General features: G+C 42.4%; 1 protein-coding gene across 1 annotated transcript in view; it reads left to right on the top strand.

Moving 5' to 3' along the window:
• The window catches only part of FRK (fyn related Src family tyrosine kinase), a 73,680-nt gene that overhangs the window by 44,442 nt on the left and 3,123 nt on the right, over positions 1-26,115 (top strand). Inside the window, exons 3-7 of the mRNA XM_032768617.1 lie at positions 3,463-3,626; positions 4,298-4,466; positions 16,183-16,341; positions 20,397-20,578; positions 23,514-23,679. Of these exons, the coding sequence (XP_032624508.1) occupies positions 3,463-3,626; positions 4,298-4,466; positions 16,183-16,341; positions 20,397-20,578; positions 23,514-23,679 (840 nt within the window). The remainder of the gene's footprint in view (positions 1-3,462; positions 3,627-4,297; positions 4,467-16,182; positions 16,342-20,396; positions 20,579-23,513; positions 23,680-26,115) is intronic.

Genomic DNA, 26,115 nt, shown 5'->3' with positions numbered 1-26,115 from the left:
GGGATGGGGGGGTTACTTGCTGCAGGGGGGCTCCCCAGGTGGGGGGCTGAGTTAGCTGCTGTGGGGAGGGGGGGCGAGGTTAGCTGGTGGGGGGTGCAAGGTGGAAGTTTCGCCTAGGGCGCGAAACTTCCTTGCACCGGCCCTGGTTTTAAACATGGGGGAAGAGGGATCAAAGAACATCTAGAGCTTTTAAACAGTCCTCTCTATCAGATCTGAACACCCACTCATCCTCTCCTTCCTTGGGATTTGTCTCACTACCCCATGCTTAACAAGTGAGGCTTAGGTTATATGACATCTCAGCTGGCGCATATTAAGTACAGCTCTGTTTCCTTTTAATCATACAATAAGGATAACAACATTTCATTAACCCTGCATTCAGGGCCGGCTCTAGCCATTTCGCTGCCCCAAGCACAGCAGCACGCCGTGGGGGGCGCTCTGCCGCTCGCTGGTCCCGCAGCTCCAGTGGACCTCCCACAGGCGTGCCTGCGGATGCTCCACCGGAGCCACGGGACCAGCAGACCCTCCACAGGGAGGCCTGCGGGAGGTTCAGCGAAGCTGCCTGCCGCCCTCCCGGCAACCGGCAGAGCGCCCCCCGCGGCATGCCACCCCAAGCACGCGCTTGTCGCGCTGGGGCCTGTAGCCGACCCTGCCTGCATTGAAGACTTAAATAAATGTTAACCCAAAACAGCCAAAATTGATCACATAGGCAAAGTAGATGTGTCTATGCAAATAAGGTCTGCCCGTGAGGTCTTTTCCACCAGTTGATCAATAGATGGCAGGACAGAAATCATTCAGACCCCTGGCTTACATGCAGTGTGTGTTTGCTTTCAAATGTCTGTCATTTGGAAGTGGCTCTTTGGAATGCTGACACCGATTAACTAAATATTAGAAACAGATGAAATGGCTTTGCTGAATTAGACAATCTTTGGTGTCTTTCATGTCTGAAAGGGTGGGAAATATAATCCATCCAGGGAAAAATGTCTTGCTATGTCTATGTGTCAGATCCTATGGGTCAGAAATTTTCCAATCCAGGTGGCTAAAGTTAGGTTCCTAAATCCATAAGTAGGCACCTAAAGGTAAGGTGCACCATTTTGAGGAGGACTTATGGGTGGTAGGCACCTTTGTGTCAGGTCGAGGGTTTCCAAGTGTTGGGGAAGGGGTCCCAGGTCCTAGCCACAGGCTTCTGCGCAAACACCAACTCTCCCTCTGAGGGGGTCAGACTTCACACCTGGATCAAGCACCACACTTAGCAATAGAATAACACTTTTATCTATCCCAGCCAAAGCCAGGAGTAGATCCAGGTCAGGATCTCTAGCAGTGGCTACACAAACTCCTTTGCTTCCACCCCCATATGCAAAGATACATACAGACTCTGTGCTGCACACCACTGCAGTCCACTTCTTGGGTCACTCCAACCTGTCCATGCAATCTGATGCTGGTGAGAAATGTGAGCTTAGACTGGTGAGTCTTGCTGTACAGTAGGGTTGCCAGGTCTCCAGTTTTCAACTGAACACTCGGTCAAAAAGGGACCCTCACCAGCCCGGTGAAAATGAGCAAGTGAGTGAGGGTGGGAGAGAGTGAGCGACAGAGGAAGGGGGGAAGATGGAGTGAGCGGGGCAGGGCCTTGGAGAAGGGGCAGGGTAGGAGTTTTCAGTTTTGTTCAGTCTGAAAGTTGACAAGTCTATTGTATGGTCTCAGCTGTCCTGTCCAGGCTCCAGGCTGTGCATCTGTACAAGCACCAGTACAGCAGCTGGCTCTCCTCCAGTCAGCTTCTAGTTCAGACTCTGCCCTAGCTACTTCTCCTGCTCCTCTTTCTTTGTTCTCTCTCCAAATCTTCCCAGGGCTGGTTTTCCATCCTGCCTTCATCTGCTCATTGGCTCAAGCCCTCCCAGGTGGTCCATAATTAATTCTGTGTTCTTGTTTTGGAGTGGCACTCCCCCCAGCCAACTGGGTTTGCACAGAGTGTGGGGGAACAGGGGATAGGATGGAGAAAGGAAAGGGCTCTGCCCAGTCACACACCTGCCACGATGTAAACACACCTGTCCCCAGGTGGAAGGCATACCCCGTGGCTTGGCCACTCTCAGCATTGCTGTATCAGTTGGGAAGGGGGGCCCCTTGATCTTTGAGGACTTCAGGGTGCTTCTGCCTCATTGTGCTCTTCCCTTTGCTCCCACCGTAGAGTCATGCTCAGGTGACTCCTCCCTGTTCTGCTCTTCTCTTGTCTCAGGGCTAGATTTTGGTCCCTCTTCCCCTGCCTCAGAACCAGGATGAGGGACAGGATGCTTCCAGTGGGGATCCCCCCCATGTGAGCCATCCCAGTAGTGGGAGCCTAGTGACTCCTTTCAGCCCTGCCTCTTGGCTACTGGGACTCAGATCTCCCTACACTCCGTTTTGTGGCTCAGGCTCAAAGTGGCAAGGCCTGAACATGTTGCAGTGGACCAGCTTCTCCACTCTACCTGCTAACTCTGCTCTAATCTTGTATTTGGGCCATTTGAGGTATGGGATCCCACAGACAATGGGGCCCAGGCTGTGTTCAGTTTGGAGCACCTCTGCTGGCTGAACAGAACCAGATTGACCAGCACCTGTGGCCTGGCACCAGCATGTCTGTCAGACCTCTGTTTCTACCTGTCTTGGGCTTGCAACATACTAGCAGCCATGATCTGGTTTACCTCACACAGGTGTCGGTGATGCTCATGGACCCAATCTGAGGCCCCCCAGCCTGTGGTTCCCTGGGATCCCTGGCTGGATGCCCATCACCATGTCTATGGGCAGCCAGCCATGCATGCCGAACATCAGGAAGTAGGAAGTGTACTACGTGCAGGTGCACACCATATTGTTATACACATAGGTCAGCTGCAGCAAGTAGGAAGGCCAGTCTCTCTACCACATCTCTACCAAAGTCCTCAGCCCTGCTAGCAGTGTCTGGTTGTCTTGCTTGCAGAGGGCTTTGTATTTTGAGTGGTAGGCTGTCATCCTTAGCTTGTGGCTGCCATACAGAAATCACAATTCCTTAAATGTCTGTTACTCAAAGGACATGCCTTGGTCTGTGATCACTGTGGAAGGGTTGCCATAGGGCTGAGCAAAGTAGTGCCAGAAGGCTTCTGTGGTTGCTCTGGCCGTGATCTCCCTGAGGGGTGTGGTAACCAGGAATATGGCATAATGATCCACTATGGTCAGGAAGTCAGATGCACTGCTCTGGCTTGGCTCCACCTTCACGTGGTCCAGTGCTAACAATTACAAGGGCACATGGGTCTCCATCGGCTGGAGGGGGGGCCTATCCCCACCTCCAGGTTAGGCACCTGGGGGATTTATGGGCGGTAGGCACTTTTGAAAATTAGGTCCTTAAATATACAGTTAGGAACCTGACTTTGGTTACTATGTTTTAAAATGTTGGCCATAAGCTATATTGTACTACAATATATATTTAGTAGCTGGGAGCTTATATTTCAATTTATTTTGTAGTCTTTGATGGAGCAGTTGTGAAACACTACAGGATCCGACAGGAGGCTGGAGAAGGCTTTTTTCTTAGCAAAAAGAATATTTTTAAAACATTGAATGCTTTTGTTGACCACTACACCAATAACAGCGATGGCCTCTGTGTAAAGCTCAGGAAGCCCTGTATAAAGGTAAAGTTAATTTTATATTGTGCAAAATATATATTTTCAAACTAACCTGCTGTTTATCAGTCATAAAGTGCTAGGTTGCAAAATGACAACCTGATTCTTTGATGAAGTTGCATGGATCGCAGAACTGTTTCATTCTTGGAGCTGACACATTCATAATAAAATACCTTGACATTTTGAACAAATAATTGTGTGGCTGGAGGAAAAGAATGTGCCAACTTGTGATTTATGAATAGCTCTGTATATTGAGATAAAATCGCCAAGTTCATAACTCTAGATGTCTATAAGTATTACTGAGACAAAACCATCAGGTTCATGCAGGTAATATTTCATTGTTCAAAAGAGCTTGCAAGGGAGGTTGATTTTTTTTTAAATGTAGGGCTCTGACTAATTGTAGCATTTTCAAGACATACAATACCAAGTAACTGCTTCTTTTTCATTTCAAAATTTTATTTGAAGCTCAACTATTTTTTTTGTAGTAAGAAGTACCCAAGATGTGGATTTGTAGATGCTTTTTACATTCTCTTTTGTGTTTTATCTTTATCATCTGTGTGTTCTGTAAGGAAACTTCATTCCTCATAGCTGCAACTTTAACCGACGTATTTTTAAACAAAGATTTATTATACACTCTGCTGAACAAATATCTAATGTTTGTGTTTGGTTCTTTACACTAGAAAAAAGTTCCTGCTCCTATCGATTTGTCATACAAAACTGCAGACCAGTGGGAGATAGACCGAAATTCTCTGAAACTGTTGAAAAAATTAGGTTATGGTCAGTTTGGTGAGGTGTGGGAAGGTCTCTGGAATAATACCACGCCAGTGGCAATCAAAACATTAAAACCAGGTATGTCACACATCACTTTGAATTGCTAATATTGTCAGGCTGTAGCAAGAGCCCACTTTCATGTTTTGTAAAAACCCTTTAAAGAAAATCAGGGTATCTAATCATCTTCAAAGACCTGCATCTTCTGGATAATAGGTAAAATTGGGTTTGTTATTTTGAGATCCTTAAAGATTCCATGGTACTTTGTACTAAGGTTTTATATTCTGCTTACCTAAACTCCTGCTGCTATTTCATTTATTCTTTGTTCTTCAATTTCACACACACAACACAAGCTCCCCACCCCAGTAGGGGTATAATGTTGCTGGCACAACATGGTTTCCATGTTTCACCCTAAAGGTAGCTGCATTTCATCAGTAGGTGAAATGCTCATTTTATCTATAATCTGTAGGCTGTAACAATCCTTCTGGTGGATAGGTGCTATATTGCTATAAAGTTTTATTGTTATAGAATCTGTATTTGTATAAATCTCTGTTGTTATTCAGAGCAGTAATACAGAGTAAAACACTCTAAATAGTGATTGGAAATGTGATAACACTTTGCATATTTATGATATACTCTACTAGTTGCTGATGTTTATCTACTGTATATCCTTGTGTGAATAATGTGGCATCTGTTTGATTTTTTCTTTACTTTTAAAATTAATTTTAAGTATCCTTTGCATTGTAAAACAATATCTGCCAGCAGATGGCACAAATCACATAGATAACAAAACCAAGCATAGGTGATATAAACATTTTTTTTTTAAAAAATAGAGATATCATAATATGTTTTCCTTCATTCAAAAAGCATTTGTGTGATTCTAATGGTTCTGATTCAGGAAAGTACCACTGAGGGACTTAAGTTTTTAGGCTGTGTGGGATGTCTGTCCTCTTCTCTATCCTTCAAGTGCACATAATCAGTAGGCTCCTGATAATGCACCCTGGCCTCTCTGATTATTTGATGAGTATGATCCGTTATCAGGACCTTTTGCATTGTGAACCCAGGATCTATAGAACGCAACTTATAAAACAAAATTGAAAAAAAAGTTTAGTATCCCAAATTTAGGGGGCAGGGTTAGCTCAGTGGTTTGAGCATGGGCCTGTTAAACCCAGGGGTGAGAGTTCAATCCTTAAGGTGGCCTTTTTTGTATCTGGGGCAAAATCGGTACTTGGTCCTGCTAGCAAAAGCAGGGACCTGGACTCCATGACTTTTCAGGTGCCCTTCCAGTTCTATGAGATAGGTAATGTGTGTTATTCACCTAAAGGAGCTTCACTGGGGTTTGAAGAGAAGATGATGTCACATTACCTTCTCTCCCCTCTAACAGATTTTGGGCCATGTTAATAGATATTCCACTTCTCTCACTATCCTGCATTTAATAACAGAATGCATAATGTGGCCCCTATATTTGATTTTTCTACTATTTTAACTAAATATTTCATCTCTTTTTCTCTGTGGCAATGCTGGAAGCAATCCATTTTCACACAGACAAAATTAAGGTACAGCGAGAGGAAGACTAATCTCTCTCTCTCTCTTTTCTTTAAAGTGTCCAGTGAGCTTGAATGCTCAAGCTCAAAGATACTCAGCATCCCCAGTCCCACAATGGGAATGTCAGTGCTCAGCACTTTTGAAAATCAGGTGGAAAGTATTTGAAGTTGAACACCCAAAATCAATGGCCACTTTGGGCATCCAAAATTAGTGTGTTTTAAAAAAAACATTTTGGCCTTCCTCTCTCTGCTTCAGTCTCGTCCTCTGTAAAATGGAAATACTATTTTCCAACCTGGAATCAGAACTGATAGAGCGACATAGAAACACAGCATCCCTTTAGTCCTAACTGAACTCTCCCTACTAATTTTTTAAAAAGCTATCAGGAATGATAGGTCATTCAGTTATTTGGTTGGCTGATACCAATTCCATTTGGTACTACTTATATTGTACAACAAGGAAGGTGAGAGCTCAGTTGATGAGCCCTTATTCCTTCATGAAAGAGATTGATTTTCACATGTGTTGAGCCACACTACTTCTTTCCACTGAGATCACTCCCTTGACTACTGCTCAGCTACATCCCCACAGGTGTCACTGGAAAGCTTGAGAAACACATCACAATACTACCGCATTGTCACACTGGAAGAAAATAAGGCATTTCTGCTTCAGTTTTAATGTTTGTGGTTGGTTCCTATGATAGGAAAGGGCTGTGGAGACTGGTTAAACACTTGCAGCTTCACAGTGCTGATTCATCAATCCCAGAATCCATTTATTGCTACATAGATAATAAGGCAATAAAAGATGATCACATAAAGAAACTGCAGTAGATTTGTTAGATAAAATTGAAAATTTTACACTGTAGTTAGCAAAGAACTATAGTTTATGTGGCAACTCTGGCAATAACAGAAGCACAGCAGTATGGAGTGCTAGAATACTTTACCTCTGATATTTGCAATTAGATTGAACAAAGCTGTAGATAATATACTATAGATATTGTTCTGCTCTGGCTCAGGAAATGGATGAGATGGTTTAATTCATCTTCTCCATCTCTATTTTCTTTGGTGTGATACAGCTCTTGTTTAAGTCAATGGAAGGAGTCCCACTGGCTTCACAGGGAGTGGGTTTGGGCCCTGTGATTCTATTATTGATATACCTTATAAAATATCATCATATTCTACAGTAAAGACAAAGTATTGTGATAACAAGATTCTGTGTTCAGAACACTACAGCATATTTTTCTAAGGGATTACCTTTTTTTGTAAAATGTCCTACCCCAACTCTGAAATCTCCATATTTTAATCTCCTAGCACATTGGGTTTCCAAAGCTTACTTTCGTAATTTCAGCAGTCTCCATCAGACATACACCCACCCTGATATAACGTGACCTGATATCACACAAATTTGGATAAACGTGGTAAAGCAGTGTGGGGTGGGCGGGGCTGCGCACTCCGGTGGATCAAAGCAAGTTTGATATAACGTGGCTTCACCTATAACGCAGTAAGATTTTTTGGCTCCTGAGGACAACATTATATCAGGGTAGAGGTGTATTGATTTAAATAATTTTAAATACCCTAACCAGAGTAATAAAAGCTTAGCTTATATTGATACAAATTCAACAGAAGCCAGATGTGGTAATTTACTTCATCTTAATATAAAGGCAATCGGGGAATGGCCTCTGTAGTTCATGAGTTTTGACATTAAGGTTGTTATATTCTGGGGCACATACTGATTCCTCACACTTAGAATACAGAGATATAATGGTCTTCATAGACACATAGCATAAAATCCAGAATTGCCCATTATATCATCTGGTATTTCCTCTTATATATCACAGGCCATTAAACTTCATCTAGTTAGCCCTGTATTGAGCCCAATGACTTATCTTTGACTAAAGCATAACTTTCAGAAAGGCATCCAGTCGTGACCTGCAAGCATCAAATGATGGTGAATCCACCACTTGCCTTAATAGTTTGTTCCAATGATTATTCACTGTTAAAAATATGTGCCTAATTACTAATTTGAATATGTTGGCCTTCTGTTTCTAGCCATTGGTAAACTTTTCTCTATTCCACTTTCAGATCCAATACCTACTCCAGGTAAAGGTGCTTATATACTTATCAAGCCACCTCTCAATTTTTTTTTGATGAACTAAACAGATTGAGTTAAGTGTCTCACTGTAAGGCATTTTCTCCATCTTTCAAATCACTGTTGGGACTCTTCTCTATGCCTACTCCAGTTTTTCAACAATTCTTTTAAAAAATCCTTTAAAAATGTTTCCATTGCTGGAAGACCTCCCAGCCCCCGGAAAATCTAATTCCCAGAATGCTGCAGGAAGTGGTATTGGTGAACCTTTCCCTAAGCCAATTTCCCAATATGGTGTTAACAAGCATTGACATACTGGAAGTCCTGGGTTTTTTTTGTTTGTTTTTTGTTTTTTTGCGAGGGGAGAGGGAGTATAAAGGTGATATCCTGTACAAAATCTGTAGATAGTTAGATTATCACAACCTAAATTCTCCCTGCAATTTCAGTTGGATGCCTTATTCTTTCTCACTTCCTATCAAACTGTTGTCTACTACTGTACATTATTAAAATATTGCTGCATTCCACACCAATGGGCTAGGTTTCAGTGATGAAGGAAGTGGTTTCAGAATATTTAATGTGTACAATAATGCAGGATGAAAGGTGATTCATAAATGTAAGATATTATTATCTTTGTGTTATAATGATTATTTTTCCTGGTACTTGTAAACTACCAGTTGATGACTACAAGTGAGCACCAAACTGAGCTTATGCCAAGCTTCATTATGCATCATTTCTTACAGGTCAGAAATATGAAACAAAGGGAGAAACAGTTAATTATTGTGCAACTCCTTAGTTCAGAGTTAAAATGAAATAGGCCTGGGATTAAACTGACAGGTGTATATACTAAAAATAGACAAACCTTAAAATGATTCTTAATTTCTATATAGCATTTAAACGTGAGAAAAAAAGGCAATGGTAAAAATAGAGAAAATAGAGGCCATTAAGCATGGTATGCCCAAACAATAAAAAGAATTAGGAGTGGAGTCAAATATATGCCTTTTAAATCATCCCTTTTATAAATTGTCTTTTTATATAGTAAATTATTCAGAAGGATCTATATTTTACACATCTATAAAGCACTTACAAATCTGATGCCATAGAAAATTTGGGGTAAGAATTCCAAAAACACTCATTGACTTACAAGTTATACTTAGGCTCCTAAGTCACTTTTGAAAATTTTACCCTAGGCCCCTTAGTCTGAATGAAACTGTGCTGGGTATAGGAGTGCAGTAACATGTCACAGATCTAGTCACGCTCCTCCTGCTGGATACTCAGACTACGATGAAGGGATCCAAACACTGAATCCCATGTGCCGTAGCTTGCTGGAGCTATGCAGAGATTAGGTGCTGTGCCTGGCTTTGGGCCTCTAGGAACTCAGTCCAGTACTGACCCTGTGTATCTTGGCAGTGGGGCCCCATGTGCCATTTTCCTCAAGCCTCCCATGACTCCTGCATATTCCACAGAATGCCACCAAAGGTGTGAGCCTTCTGGATTGCAGTTTGCCTTCAGAGGTATACAACAGTGAAAGCAGACACAAACTATGCACGAGATTCTAAAACACAATTACTCTTTACTTAACAGCACAAGCTATACACAGATCTAGATAAAATAATAAACACACCTGTATGCACTTTCTCTGCCTCAGTTTCCTCCCCACTCTGTGGTTTTTTGGGCTTGGGCAGAATCCTCTGGGGTGTCTGGGATCCTTTCCTTGCAGCTCAGTTTCTCATCAGAATCATGGAGCCTTCTCTAGTGCAGCTAGATTTTCTGACCTTGTCTGGTACTGCTGTTACACCAGAGCTCCCTTCCATGAAAGCATGCCTGTTCTCTTCCTCTCTCCTGCCTAGGGTGACCAGATGAGAGGGAGAAAATATCAGGACACATGGGGTAGGGAGGGGGATCCGCCAGCAGAATGAAAAAAAAAGTCGAGTGCTCCCAGCAGAGCGAAATATCAGAACAAATTGTGTCCCAACCAAAGCTCAGTCGGAATGCGAGACAAACACCTAAATATCGTCTGGTAACCCTACTTCTGCCCAAAGCTTCCTCTGCTTCTGAAAAGCCTTTTCCCATATTCCTCCTTGCTTTACCACCTCTGTCCCTTTGTCTTGTTTCAGAATTTTTCACTCTTTCCACTCCCCACATCATGCAGACAAATTGGAGTAACTAGCTTCAGCTCCTTAGCATACCCATTGTTTGGTCAGAGTACAGTAGTTAAGGTTTCAAAATTAGCCATTGTCCCTGGTTTGGTAGGCACATGCTGTACCCTATGTCAGCAAGTGGTCAATTCCACTTCCATATAGAGGAACTCCTGTATACAATCATTTCATAATTATTGCTTTGTAACACAACCAGAATTCATAAATTGTCCAGATAAATTCTCCAAATTGTCACACATCTATTGTGTAGTAATGAAGTGGGGGTGGGGAGTTATCAATAGAATAAAAGATAAAGAAGTGACAGTGTCTCCAGACGAAAGGGGGGAGGATTTAAAGGTGATAACAGAACTTGCGGTGTTCAACTATTAGGAGGATCAGAAGATGAATCCATATGGATTCTGAATCAATTTTTCCTGACCATTTGGAATCTGATTTCTGATTCTGCCAATGGTGCATTATGGAGCCCTTCAAAATGTCAAGATGATCTGTCTATAGTCTTTACATTTACACAGGGTTTCCATCAGCCTTACTGAAAGAGTCAGAAGATTCCTATTTAAACTGGAGGCTTTTGATTAAAGCAATACAGAGGCTTATGAAACATCTTTAATATCTTTCATCCATATCTTTCAATTCATCACTATTTGAAATTCTTTTACTTGGTGCCAGCATCATTATTTGGTGCCAGCATAAGCTGTCTTGTTATTTTTCACAACTGTTTATACACTGCTTTGACACCAACTCTGCTGTGTTGACCAGCCACTCCCTGCTATTGTCCAGACTGTTTTTATTTTCTTTCCTATGAGATGGCAAATCTATTTCCTGGCCAAAATTAGCCTCATTCACTGAAAATAGTACTGCCCAAGAGTAAAACCCCAGGAGAACATTTGTCAAGGCTTTTCACTTCAATCCTGGTTCTTAATGTAATCTCTCTGATCTCAGACAGCAATGTATATTGGACAGACAGGAAGACAAAGAAGGTTTATTGGGGCGTGACTGAAAACACAGTCACTTAAGATCTCCAATGAAAGTGTTAGCAACACATTCTTGTAACTATTTACATTGTATGGAGAAAGACAAAGTGTCCACTGGGGGCATGCAGGTGCACAAGCATAAACCATCTTGCATTGAAAAGTTACACTAGGGACTACAAGACGCAGGCCAAGAACAGCAATGTTCAGGCTTCTGGCAATTATGGTTTTGTCAGCCCATGAATGACACTACAGCTGGGAAATAACTTGTCACATTATTGTTTCCAGGCCACACTGATTATGCTGACTCGCCTTTAGACCAGTTAGCCTAGAACTACAGAATTTGGTTGAAACAAGCAGCAATCACAACAACTCTAAAAGAAACATAGTAGAAGGAGTTTCTTTTTTCAGAGATTTCCTTATTTGCTCCCTTATATGTTTCTTTATCTTTGACTCTGCCTAACAGAGTCTGTGACTTTTTAGGCACTTCCAGGGAAAGAGTTGCAACAGATACTCAGCAGGCTTTCTTGCAGAGATGCAGCAGAACACAGTAGTGCCTTCTTGGACAGTGAATGTAGTAAGTCTTTAAGTTATCATTCACTCCACAGTCTGGTCTTATTGATTCTAACTGTCCATCAGATATCTGAGACACAGTATACTCCAGTGGGTAGGGCAGTAGCCAGGAGATGTTGTTGCTATATCTGGCTCTGCCAATGAATTGCTGTGTGATCTTGGGCAAGTCACTTTACCTCTCTTTGTCTGTTTCCCCTCTCAACCTTTGTCTTTTTAGATTGTAAAGTCTTTGTGAATGGGCTTGTCTCTTACTATCTGTCTATACCATACTGAGCACAATGGGCCCTCGAGGCACTACTGTAACAACAATAATAATCCCTCTCAGGCTAGCTACCTCCATCTTCCCTGAAACCATTCCTACGACATTACTACTTCATGAACAATTGTCTGCTTCTGAAATTCTTTTTACCCATTTCCTTGGCACACTCTCTCGTTATTTCTTCTTCAGTTCATCCCAACTACTTGACATACAGTATGTCAATAATATTTAATCTCTGTGATATTCCTCAAAGAAATGCATTGCAATTTATTTACCAGAGGAACCTTCTAACCAAAACTGAGTGCAACAAGCATTTCTGTTTATTTTTATTGGGCAAATTTTACTTTGTTTCTGAGACTTTGTAGATAGCATGGAGGTCACTCTGGTGGTTGGCAGGTGAGCCCCTATCTCAGTTTCCCCACGCCCTGGGCATAAATAAGTCAAAGAAGGCCTTTCTGTATTAAAGAGCACCCTGTTTAGAGAGTTTCAGTTATTTAACAGGAAACAACAAAATGAAACATAATGAAAGCTTCAATCAAATACTCCTCTGGAACTTTGCCCCTGCAGTAATCACTTTTATGTTTTAGTCTCTCTAGCCCTGAAGCACTCCCTTCTTCCTTCTTCCGTGAGCCTCTTCCTTCTTCCGTGAGCCTCTGTTCTCTAGGAAGACACCACAGGGTGTAGCTTCCTGTCCAGCTTCCTGAGGAAGTTCTTCTTTTCTAGGTTTCCTGACTGAGTCCTCATAAGCTTGTAGTAGGCCCACGTACTCCATATTTAATTAACTGTCACCCTGTTACTTGGGTTTTACATGGGTGAAACCAGACAATCACTACGTTCTTGAATGAGCTCATGTAGGAAAATGATAAAAGACAAAGACACACTATCACTTGTAGGTGAACACTTTGCACAAAACAGTCACTCTAAAGCTGACCTCAGCCCTCATTCTCAAAGGAAACCTGCACAATACTTTCAAAAGACGAGCCTGCGAGCTTTAATTCATAACTTTGCTAGACATTAAAAATCATGAGCGTAATAAAGACACTGGATTTATGGCTTATTACAACAATCTGTAACCCACTAACCTCCCTTTTGGTCCTATCACTACAGGGTTGATAACAGGCCACTTCACCTTGAATGGTCCCTTAGAATATGTTCTAATGACTTATGCTAAACTATCTGTTCCACCTTGTATTCAGGGCTGCCCAGAGGATTCAAGGGGCCTGGGGCAAAGCAATTTTGGGGACCCCTTCCATAAAAAACAGTTGCAATATTACAGAATACTATATTCTCGTGGGGGCCCCTGCGGGGCCTGGGTCAAATCGCCCCACTTGCCTGCCCCCTCCCCCGGGTGGCCCTTCTTGTATTTAGCTGTAACACTCTGAGTACCTTTCCCAGACCTGAAGAAGAGCTCTGCATAGTTCTAAAGCTTGTCTCTTTCTCCAACAGAAGCCAGTCCAATAAAAGATATTATCTCACCCACCTTGTCACCCAGTTACTTATGTCCATAGGTGGATCTGAGCTGGCTCATTCTCCTTAGTGGAGCTTGTTACAGGTATGCTGGATGCCTGATCCCCTCAAGGACTAGTCCCTGTGACAGACCGCTTAACTTCTACCTCAGGCAATCTCTCTGATCCTGCTATAGTAGATATCTCAAGTTAGTATATTAATGATGACAGATTGTTTTTGGCTAAATCCCTACCTGGTTATTATGATTAACTATAATGCAACAGTTACAAAGTTGAGGGGATCAAACAGCAAGGTTTGTTATTATTTCTAAATAAGAAGTAAGTCTTAAAAGAAAACAAAAAGAGTATATATAGACAAACCAACAATGGAGACTATTTATACTTATTCCAGAGGGAAATATATATATATATAAAATCTAAATAAAATAAATAAAATCTAAGCTGTACATGGTTATCCCTCTAGCACAGTGGTTCCCAAACTGGGGTTCGTGAACCCCTGGGGGTTCGTGAAATATTATAGGGGGTTCTCAGGAAAAAATCCCCTAATGGTGGAGAGAGCTGTCCTAGGGACCCTGGGCAGCATGAGGCTAGCAGCCTGGAACCCCTAGACTTCCAAGAGCTAAGCAGATCAAAGCAAGCAGATCTATCACACTGAGGAGATTTAACCTTTAAGACTCCTTGTAAGAAATGGAAAGGGAGGTGGATATTTTTTGCTGTTTTTAAAATTAAATAGGCAGCTAGTATTATTTTTAAAATTATTATGAAGAAGAAGTTTAAGCTTTCTTGAAACGTGTGTTGTTTGCCTAGACTGCTCAAGACCTGAATGCTTGTATAGGAGGAACTCTTTGAGTTGGCTTTTTAAATATCTTCATGCTGTTTCACATCTGATACTCCTTGATGAAACGTAGGAGCCCTATCTATTAAACAGGTTTATTCAAAGTGATATAAGCTACGAAAGTGAGGTCTTGGAAGAGTGTTGCCATTTTCATAATGTAATAAAAATACTGTAATGATAAATAATAATTAATAATAAATAGTGTGTAATAAGCATGTCACAAAAACACATTTTATATTTCCAAGATCACTCTTTTATAATTTATACTCAGGTAAAGGAGAAAATCCCTGGAAATATTCATTTTTAAGAGGGGGTTCACGAGACTTGACGTTTTAGTGAAAGGGATTCACAGGTTGTTAAAGTTTGGGAACCACTGCTTTAGCGAACTCCATTTCTATCTCTGTTCCAGTTGCTGTTTTAAACTGGTTAGATCCCAGTGGCTGTCTTGAAAGAATTGGGGTGATTTTATGACAGTCGTTAAATTAAAAGATTCCTTTGTAAAACATCATGTCTTGCCCTATGGGAAGACTCAGTTCAGACTTCTCTGTAGTAGTGAAGCGACCCTTTGAAGTGCAGTTCATAAATTAGTGGTCCCTAAGTTATCTTGCCCTTAATCTATTTTAGGATTTAAAATGGAGACCGGGACCTCAGATTGGGTCTGGAATTGAACTGGCAGTTGATGAGAATGTGAAACACAATAGTCATGTTCTTAATTTACTTTAAGAGCAGAACACCTCATGCCACACATATTGCAGCTTTTGAATAGATACCCTTCAGGATCAGCTCCAAGGGTAGTGAGTTGCAATAGTGTAGCCTGAAGGTGATAAACAAATGGTTCACCCTGGTGTTAGGTCTGTAACCAAGTGGGCTAGCACAAATATTTATGTAACTGACAATGATACAAGTATTTCTAGCTATTGGTAATATTTGGGCATCAAGCAGCACTGGCAAGTTGAGTAAAAGTCCAAGACTGAATTTATTTTGCCATGTAAGGAATTTCAGAGGCCATTTAAGACAACTCTGCCTGTTTCCAAAAGTCATGATGTGGCATTTTAGTCCTGAGTCAGTGTACAGAATCCAAGAAAGGGAAGATCAAATACCAAACTAACAAAAAATAAAAATAAAAAAGTATTAAAGCATCTGCTCTTTAAGAAGGACTCCAACCAATCCCAGCCTACTTCTAGGAGGCAGGCAGGCTTTCCCCCTTTCACCAAGGCATCAGGTTAGGGAAAGTGATGCATAACCCAGTTCATAATGCCCTTACTTCTGAGCCTTGAGTAAGAGCAACCAACCATGTATTCAGAAAATAAAATTTCTAGAGCCCAGCTTAAGCTAGTGTCCCAGAACCTACAGCTTGTAGTTACCTCTCCCTTGCTCAGCTTCCTTTTCCTGTTTAAAGAGGACAGCCCCAAGGGCAGGATGCTCCTTAATTATGTGCAGGCTGCCTTGGCTGTAAACTCTAGAGTGTCCCTTAAAGGAATAACACACCTCACCACAGTCAGTTTTTGGTCTTTGAGTGTTTTCTGTGTGAGAGAAGCTTTAATTTCAGTATTTAATTATTCAGTGCTCTGACTTTTTGCACATTAACTTGAATGTTTCTTCGAGACGGCATGTACTGTGGTGTCTTATTTTATAAATTAAATATCTCTCTTTCTCCCTCCCTCCACCCCCATAAGGACTAACCTTAACCTTTCTACACCTAGGGGTCATAGCATGTGAGTTCTGTGCCCCCAGGCAACTGACATGTTTCGCTTACTAGTTGTTTTTTTCAGCTGCACTGATTCATTTCTCTGATAACACTGAAGGTTTGTGGTGCTGATGTGCTTTACAAAGAGACAGAGGATAATCTTAGTGATTCCCACCTGGTTGCTGGGCCTTTAACATCAGCTGATTTTTTTTCTCTGTTCTTGCTTTAGGTTCAATGGATCCAAAGGACTTCCTGAGGGAGGCACAAATAATGAAGAACCTTAGACATCCAAAGCTTATACAGCTCTATGCAGTTTGCACTTTAGAGGATCCAATTTATATTATTACTGAGCTGATGAGACATGGAAGTCTACTAGAATACCTCCAAAGTAAGCAAGAGACTAAAAACTAATTTCAGATAGCACTGTAGCTTACAGTTTAGTAAATGTGCTAAACAAAGGGGAAGAGTACAGTGCTCTGATTTAATATGAAGGCTGTAATATTTATTGGGATTGGGGGGGAAAAGGGTTTAGAAACCATTGACTTGCCAAACAACCTAAAAGTAATTGGGGAGGATGGAGACAGAATTTACATTTAGGGTCATACCCCCTTTATAGTGGCCCTGGGGCTTTGTGTTGATTCCTATGCTTAAGGCTAAGATTTAGTCATCGGCATTTTTAGTAAAAGTCATGGATAAGTCACGGGCAATAAACAAAAATTCACGGCCTCGTGACCTGTCCATGACTCATACTATATCCTGGTGAAAAAATTTTTGGTATTCTTGGGGATCCGGTGACACAGCTGCTGCTCTGGAGGGGGGCTCTGGTCATCCACTGGTGCTGAGGAGGGTGTCTTCGGGGCACCCGCTGGTGCTAGACTGACCAGATGTCCTGATTTTATAGGGACAGTCCTGATATTTGGGGCTTTTTTTTATTTGGGCTTCTATTCCCCCCACCCTGTCCTGATTTTTCACACTTGCTATCTGGTCACCCTAGCTGGGGGTGGGGGTGTCTCTGGGGCACCTGCTGGTGCTTGTAGGGGGGTGTCTCTGCGGCACCCACTGGTGCTGAGGGTGGGTGTCCCTGGGGCACCTGCTGGTGTGCCAACTGGTGCTGAGGAGGGCAGCAAAGGACTGCCTCTGCTGGCAGGGGCTGGACCCGTTGGCCCAGGACTGCCGTCACTGCTGCTGGTGGGGGACAGCCTCGCTGGCCTGGGACTGTCACTGACATTGCTGGCAGAGGGCCCGGAACCACAGCAGCCGCTGCTGATGAAGGGTGGCCCAGGACTGCTGTTGTTGGGGGAGGAGGGCTGGTTCGGCTGGCCCCAAGCCACTCGAGCTTCTCAGGCAGCCCTGGGCTCAGTTGCACCTGCTGACTGCAGAAGTCACAAAGGTCCTGGAAAGTCATGGAATCCATGACAGACTCACAGCCTTACCTATGCCTTCAGTTCATTGATCTGAGATAAGCAAGTGTAATAAGTGAAAGCCTAACCCTAGTCTCCTATGCAGGTATTTGCAGGTGAAACTTCACCATCTTTGATGGAAAAATAGTAAGGAAACTGGGTTGAAACTCATGAAATTTACATGCCAGTATTTGGGAATAACCTGTGCAGGAGAGAGTTCTGCCCACTATTCCTGAACATTTAAGAAGCGATGTTGACCACAACGGTAGACGTTCAATAGCCAGGAAAACAGTAATTTCCAGTGTGTTACTGAGTCTGGCCACATCTTGTTGTAAATATAGCATGATGCAGCACAATGCAAATCAGGCGATCACATTGTCCCTGGCTAAATTCTCCTTGCTCAAAATGTATTCTTCATTTTCTTTGTTTTAAACCCCTCCCCACCCCTCAAACATTTTGTGCAGTGTTTCCTGCACAGTGGTCTGTCACGTTCTACCACAAAGGGGACTGTATTATAGTGATGGGCAAGTAATCCTAATGCATACTTTATTAAAGTTAATCTTTCCTGATGAACACTACTGGATACATTTAAAGTATTATTTATTATTCTTATTTTTAATTGAGCTGTCACCAGGCACATTAATGGAACACAACAGAGCAATATTTTCCTATTACAGATATAAATTAAATTGTCTTAAATGTATGAATATTTGTATCAGCTGTGATGTGCAGTGACCCTGTTGTTGCATTCTTGATATTTGATGAGGATTTACCAAATCCTGCAGTCTCAAATGGGGGAAATATTTAATACTGAATTTCACACTGGTAATATGTCTGTCAGTGAGAACCTCTCCTATCTTTTGTCTATTGAATAAGACTTTGTGACTGATTGGTGAGATCATGATGCATCCCTGAGATTTTTTAAATATTTCATTTCCTGTACTAAATTCTTTATTAAAGAGATGGTTTTGTCTAAAATTGTTAGTAACAAGAGACAGGAGGAGCTGTCAAATTTTTCTTGCAGGGTAGAGAATGTCAGGGGTAGGTTTTGTAAATTTATTTGCCAGTGCCTGTAGTTTGAGTGCATTGCCTCACATTAATAACACAATTTTTTTCAAACATACTTGATAACAAACCTAAATCAACAAAGGCTAGTTATACATTTACAATCAGCGATGAGTATGGGGCACTGTGTAGCTGGAAGTGATGAGGAAGGGAATTGTGACTCTCAGAAAAGGATAGAATAATTCCAAAACACATATATCCTCCTAGTCACTCCACTTTAGATATCGTGTGCTCCTGAACTGCAACACACTCCATCATGGATCTATTTTCTTGTCCAACAGAATGAACAATAAGAGTTAGTGTCTGTTGGTACCCACAAATGCAGAACTGCACTGCATTCTAGGGTTCTACAGCCTGCTGACAGATTTTCATGATGTTGTATCATTAAGCTGTAAATTGTCATGTAGCTTAATTTTTCTCTCTGTTTTAAAGGTCATGGCTGCTGTTAAACACTTCTGATTCAATAATAGAAGGAAATAATCTCAGTGTTTGATTATCATGACCATCAGTTTAACCTCAAAGAGGAAGTAGGCAGGGCTAACTTAATCATTAAAATTCAGCCTTTCAGCAGGAAATTCAAGGTTTAGAGACTGTAGAGTACAGTGCAAACCATAGTGCGGAACACTCTTCCTAAAGTACAGCTGCAAGGTGCTCTATATTCAGGCAGAGGAACTGCCAGGAGTGAAGAAAGTGATTCAAGGCAGTGCTATCCACGGTCACGATGAATTGGTGGGACATCATTAGCTGCAGCAGACTGCCAACTGCAGTTGATACTTTTTTGTCTTTAATGCCAAGGCAGTTAGGAAGGATAATCCACATTCCTAATATAAAGAGAGAACCAAACATGACTGGGATAGCAGCATCTCTTTGGACTATTCAAATCTGGAATGTTTTTGGAGAAGTGAAATGCTATGCAGATATGTTTCCTATTACAGTAAAGTGCTTGTGCGTATGCTTCTGATGCTGTGGGTCCTGGGTTCAAATGTCACTCATAAGAGAGATGACTGTATATAGCAATGAGTTGGTCACTCCTTCAGGGTTAATCATCCTGAGTGCAGAAGTGTCTAAATTCATCTCTCCCCCAGCAGCAGTTAATCTGGCCTAATATGCCACAAAAGGCCTCAATCTGAGTTGTAATTTGTAACTCACCAATGACATGCCTTGGTACCTGCCTTGCCATTTATGGTCTCAGTTATTCAAGTTACTAAGTCTCTTTCCCTAACGTATTGAGCCAGCCTGCTCTGGTCAGGGGTCTTTTAGCACTTTGTTTGGGCACCATCTCTGACTGAGCTAAATTAGTATTTCAGGAAGCTGTTGATCTTACAAATGGCACAGATATTGTTTCAGGAGATTCTATGAAAGGAGACAGCTTAAGGGCAACTCAAGGAACCTTATCACTGAGGCAACATAGCTAACAGTAAGAACCACTCAGGTGGATTCTAAAGATAAAACAGAGCTTTTACACTTGACTGTAGCAGTCAATTTTTATGTCAGACTTGTCTGGGGACACTAGTTCTCATGTGTGGCTCTGCCTCATCCTCCATTAATCTTTGGTTGCCAAAAGTGATTACAAATATTAACTGTTAGGCACATTTTATGATGGGTGATTTTCCTGTTGGAAAGACAAATACCTACACTGCCACAAATAGGTGGGTGCCACTTTGTTGGGAGGTGCTTCAACCATCTGAGATATACCCTCAAATCCAGTGCTGCATTAGTTATTTGCTCTTTTAAAAGAGCTCCGTCTGGATGCGGGTTGTTTTTCAATGGGCATGAAACTAACTTCATACCTTTACAGACAATTGCTTAACCTTTACTGTTCTTTAGGACTCCTACTTTATTCCATAGCTTGATGTTCTTGGTTTACAGTGGAGATATGGTCCATTCTTTCCCAACAGCTGACACATTTAAATAACTTGAGAACTCACAGAGACACTATAAATATTGACAATAATCCCACCTTTTTTCTTTGATACAGATGATGCAGGTTCAGAGATCCATCTGCCTGAACAAATAGACATGGCAGCTCAGGTTGCCTCAGGTATGGCTTACCTGGAATCCCAGAACTATATCCATCGGGATTTGGCGGCCAGGAACGTCCTTGTGGGCGAACACAATGTTTACAAAGTGGCAGATTTTGGACTTGCGCGAGTTTTTAAGGTAGGTTTGGATGAGTTTGGATTTTTATTTTTTGTCATTTATGTATGAGAATTAGCATGAACTCCAGCTGTACAAAAAATGGTTCAGAAAATTAAGGATGTGTCTACATTGCAAACAAAAGGATGTGTTCTGAACTCAGTTTAGCTAACTCATGTTAAAATAGCAGTGAAGACAAGGCATCTTGTCTGTTAGCTCTGGTTAGCAGATTGAGTTCAACCAAGATCTCCTATAGGCTTTAACTCAAATTGCTAAAGCTGAATTGCCATGTCTTCACTGCTGATTTAATCTGAGTTAGTTAATATGACTGGGATAGCTAACCTGAGTTAAGAACACACCTCGTTTGCGACGTAGACGTACCCTACAAAATGATATGTTAATTTAGGACTGGATTGTAACCATACACTGCAGTCTGGGTAGGAGGCAGTGCTGGATCCTGAAAGTCACAATCCATTTCCTGTTTCCCTCTTGCTGAGGAGAAATGAGGTATGCTAGCATAGACGCCAGCTTCCAATTGTCTGAGGGGATGCTCCACCCCTGCCCCCGCGCCCACCCCCCACCCACCCCCACCGCTTCCCACTAAACCCCCACCCTACCCCATCTCTTCACACCCCGCTGCCTGAAGCCAGCCAGCCCCCACTTTACGCCTTCCCCCAAGCCTCTGCCCCTGCTCTATCCATGGCCCGTCCCCCAGTTCATCCCCTCCCCCAGTGCCCCACCTCTTCCTGCTCCTGCCTTGCCCCCTTCCCACTTCTTTCAATGCCCTTCCCTAAGCATGTCTTGTCTCCACTCTTCCCCTCCCTCCCAGCGCCTCCTGCATGCCGCAGAATGGCTGATCATGGCAGCCGGGAGACACTGGGAGGGAGGGGGAGGAGTTGATTGGTGGGACTGCCGGTGGGCAGGAAACCCTGGGGGGAGGGGGAAACCTTGGCAGCCGGTGGGTGCTAAGCACCCGCTAATTTTTGTCTGTGGTGCTCCAGGGTTGGAGCACCCATGGAATTGGTGCCAATGTATGCTAGCTATCCTTTTTTTTGCTGACCGCTTACTTCTTCCTTTGCATGGGTAGTGACAGGCTCGGGGCGGGGGAGGGGGGATGGACAGAAATGGAATCAAGATTCTTCCCATACCTCATCTACCTGCTTGGGTTGGGGAGTAGCAGCCCTTTGGCACCTGTTTCCCTCCTCCCTCCCCAGATATCTAATGCGGGGCCCAGCAACGCAGGTAGCCATCACTAAAGAGCAAGGCCTCTCTAGATGTCCCCGCTCCCTCTCATTCCTGTGTGCAGGCTCAGCAGTTCAAACATGCTACTCTCTGAGTTCTTAGTTCCTCATTGAGATCAGATTTTTCTCTACTGTTTCAGAAAATTGTGTAATATGGCATGCTGAACATGATGCCACTGGGGGGTAAATTAATAAACGAATGGTTTTTCAGTTTAAAAGGGAATGCTCTGAATTTCAATAAGTAGCTGAAAATATCCAAAGCTTTGGGTTTTTGTTTTTTTTTAAATTTTAGTTGATTTATATTTTTGTTCTGGGAAGGATAAAAGAACTTTTGTTGACAGTTAGTTTTCATACCAAGTGCAATGGTTGAAGAAGATCTGGTATTATGCCCTTATTGTGGTATAAAATGTTGAGCTGACACTAAAAGTATTCTTCCTCATTTTTGACTCTACTGTGAATATTTTTAGCCTGAGATATATTTCTTTTTAAACTGAACATGTGAATGTTGAGTATTAATAAAGGATTTTTCTCCTGTATGTGTTTAGGTGGAGGGAGAAAGCAAAAGTTACTAAAATTTCCTATTAAAATTGAAAATTTCTAAACTAGTCACCATATAAGATATTCCTAATAGTGTTAATTTGGAAATACTCTTATTCGTAGGCCAAGGGATTGTGGATTCAGGTTCCGTACTAATACTTGTGTAGGAGGGCCCACACAAAGTCCTCTGTACTCTAAGAGGAAGTGAAGCATAGTAAACATATACATTAACATAATGAAACCAGAGTTTGTTTATACAGATAAGAATGAAGGCCCAGATCTTCAAGGTATCTAAGTACCTAAATATCTTTGAGGGTCTGGACCTAAGTCTGTGATGCTAACTGCTAGACATAATCTTATGAAGAAGTGTAAGGCATAATAGCAATGAAAGAACATATCCAATTTTTGTTATTTTTTATTATTATTTAAGATCTGCATAATCTGTATATAAATTTGCATGTTAAAAAACCTGACAGAGGCTAAGATATGTATGATATGCCCTCGATTCCATTTAAGCATTGGAAACATCCTAAAATGTTCCCAAAGGTTGGATGTCCATGCAATAAAACTCTGTAGATGTGGGTCTGTGGAAAGTAAAGGATTAACACTAGAGAACTTCCATTACTAAAAATATTTCTCCATGTATTTTTTATATATCCACTGAGCTAATATATTAATTTAAAATCAGTTTGGGTCTGTCTTTCAGTGCTTGAAAACTGGTGAAGTGGTAATTAGCAAAGTCAATAGCCTTTCAATGCCATCAGTAAATCACAAAACAGAGGTTTCTAAATGCATTAGCACTTGCTATCGCCTCCTCTATTTATAGAAGATCAGACCTGAAGCCAGTCTGACCATGCAGTCTCTAGTGCCAACATGATGTTTGTGCTGCGATTTCTGGCAGACTTATGGAATCCTTTCGTGGCAGATTCAGAATTCACAATAGCAGGCCATAATTAAGCACAAGCTTTCCAATACTGGGTACTCACTTGAAGTTACAAGTGGCTTAGAAGAGCTTCTGTTGAACAAAGATGTTTCTCATCTTTAAGATCCCAGTTCAACAAAGACGTAAGCACATACTTTAGTCCCACTGAGTTCAAGTGCTTGACTGAACAGGGTTAAGCATCTGCTTAAGTGCTTTTTCTGAATCAGATCCTAACTTGGGTTTGTTTTGTATGTAATAGTTAGAAAATGAAAATGTATATGAAGCTAAACATGAAACGAAACTCCCTGTGAAATGGACAGCCCCTGAAGCAATCCGCTCCAATAAATTCAGCATAAAGTCTGATGTATGGTCATTTGGAATACTTCTCTTTGAAATAATCACCTATGGGAAGATGCCTTATTCTGGTAAGTATTCTATTTTAAAGTAATATTTAGATACACATCTTGATTATTTTTAATTTTTTTCTTTATTGAATTGGAGGCTTATTCAAGAGTTGAAAATCTAAATATGGAATAAAACATCTTAGGTGACCTTCATTCAGAGCTGCTGGATGTCCCAGACCTCCTGAAAGTTCTCCAAACCTGTAGTTTCCAGCTATTTAAGACTTGGTTAGTTGGTACCAATCGGTGGTTCAATAGCTTAGCTTGTTGGTTATTCCTCTGGGACACCAGACCAATCAAGTCCACTGCTGGAAAGTACAATGGGAGAGGCTTTTGTGGACCTGTGTTGACCATCTTTATGAAGGTATCACATGGAAGGAGATACTCCAGTGTGAGATGCTGCATAGGCTCAGCAAGGAGAAAACGCATGAAGAGAAGAGGGTTTTTGTTATTTTCCCTGTTCTGGGCTACTGCAGGGGGGAACCCACATAAAGAGAAGCATAGACTGGATTTGAGCAAAAAGAGCACTAGCCAAGAATGGATTGAACAATATCAGAGCAGAATGTGTCTCCAGTAGTGTGGGTAGCTATCAGGGAAAAGTGACTATTATTAGCACAACGTAGAGTGACCATATTTCCCTATGCTGAATACGGGACACCTGGTAAAATTACTCGTATTCAAGTGAGTTCAACAGCAATCAGAATTATGCAGTACAAATGTTCAAATTAACATCAAGTTGACCGAGCCCCTGTTAAAAAGAAATATTGTGTAGTTGGATTCTTTTTATTTACCTTCTTATCTTTAAGGCTTTAGGGGTCACATGGAGAGAGGTGACACACACACACACTTCTGCATACCTCTCTCACATAGTGTGTGTGTGTGAGACTCACCAACCCTCCAGTCCCTGCCCAGCGCTCTCTGCCCTCCATGCCTGGCTGGGGCCCTGGGATGGACCCACCTCTCCTGGTACCTGCTACTGTGTCTTTCTGAGGCAACGAGGGGTGGGGAGGAGAGGGCCACGCATGGTCACATGGTCCCCATCCCCAGATTTCATACCAGAATGTGGCCAGCAGCAGCTGTTTGGCACTGTGCAGGAGAGAAGGGATGGAAGCTGCTTCCAGAATTGGCTGGAAATGAGATTGAGGCAGAGCCGTGCTGGCCGAGACCTGACACGAAGCAGGGGCTGCACTGACAGACCAGCAAGGGGAGAAGCCAGCCCCGCTTGCTGCATCTTCATCCTACCACCAGCCTTATGCATCAGCCCCCATTGTCAGCCACTGCCCCCCCCACCACTGGTGGGTGGGCAGCTGGTGAGCAGGGATCCGGCCAGCAGCAGGACCCACAAGTACTAATGGGGGTGGGGGAAAGACAGAAAATACAGAACAATTTGCCCGTTTTTAAGAAAAAGCAGGACACCTGCAGGAGGGCTTAAATACGGGACTGTCCCTTTAAAAACGGGACATCTGGACACCCTAGCACAAGGGTAGGCAACCAATGGCATGCGTACCAAAGGTGGCACGCAAGTTGATTTTTTCAGTGGCACTCACACTGCTCAGATCCTGGCCACCAGTCCAAGGGACTCTGCATTTTAATTTAATTTTAAATGAATCTCCTTAAACATTTTAAAAACCTTATTTATTTTACATACAACAATAGTTTAGTTATATATTATAGACTTATACAAAGAGCCCTTCTAAAAACATTACAATGTATTACTGGTATGCGAAACCTTACATTAGAGTGAATAAATGAAGACTCGGCACAGCACTTCTGAAAAGTGGCAGACCCCTGCCCGAGCACATGGAGTCACTAAAATGATAGTTTGTTATTATAATTTGTTGTTTGGTGAGGAGAACATAGAGGAGGGCAAGAGACAGAGGAGGGGACGAGGAAGGGGAACTTCCAATTTATTCTCCTCCCGCTCCGCTTATACCTACGCAGCCTTTTGTCCTCTGCTTCAATCACCATGACTTCGATTTCAGATGATCCCAGACTGCCACTCCGTGTGCATGGAGTATTTGCAAATTCAGTTTTAGTTTTCTGATGGGTGTGATGGGTGGCTTTACTCACTGTTGAGCTGCATTGACCTCTGGTGGTTCTGGGGATTTGCTTTGTCAGCCCAACATCCCTTCCAGCGGTTTCACTCCATCACTCTGTCTCTTTCTCTCGCTACAGCCTCCTTTTTCATAACTCTGATCTCCAGCAAGGCAACTATGTGGTTCCCCACTGGGAGTAGGTCAAAGTCTCATTGCCAGCAGTCTCAGGAAGTCTTTCCATTCACTGGCCCAGGTGCCATTTCCTCAGCAGCTGCTAGGGGAACCTGGGCCTGCCCTCTACTTCAGGTTCCAGCTCAGGGGTTCTCTAGTCAGAAGCCACAGTCTGCACTCCTATTCCTTGCTCCCTTTTCCTAAGCCTCTTCTGTACCTTCTGTTTCTTCCCATTCCTCTGGGTTAGCCAGCC

The sequence above is a fragment of the Chelonoidis abingdonii genome, chromosome 3, assembly GCF_003597395.2.
Source record: "Chelonoidis abingdonii isolate Lonesome George chromosome 3, CheloAbing_2.0, whole genome shotgun sequence".
NCBI lineage: Eukaryota > Metazoa > Chordata > Testudines > Testudinidae > Chelonoidis > Chelonoidis abingdonii.
The sequence above is the reverse complement of the archived record's forward strand: the minus strand, read 5'-3'. Positions and strand labels throughout refer to the sequence as shown.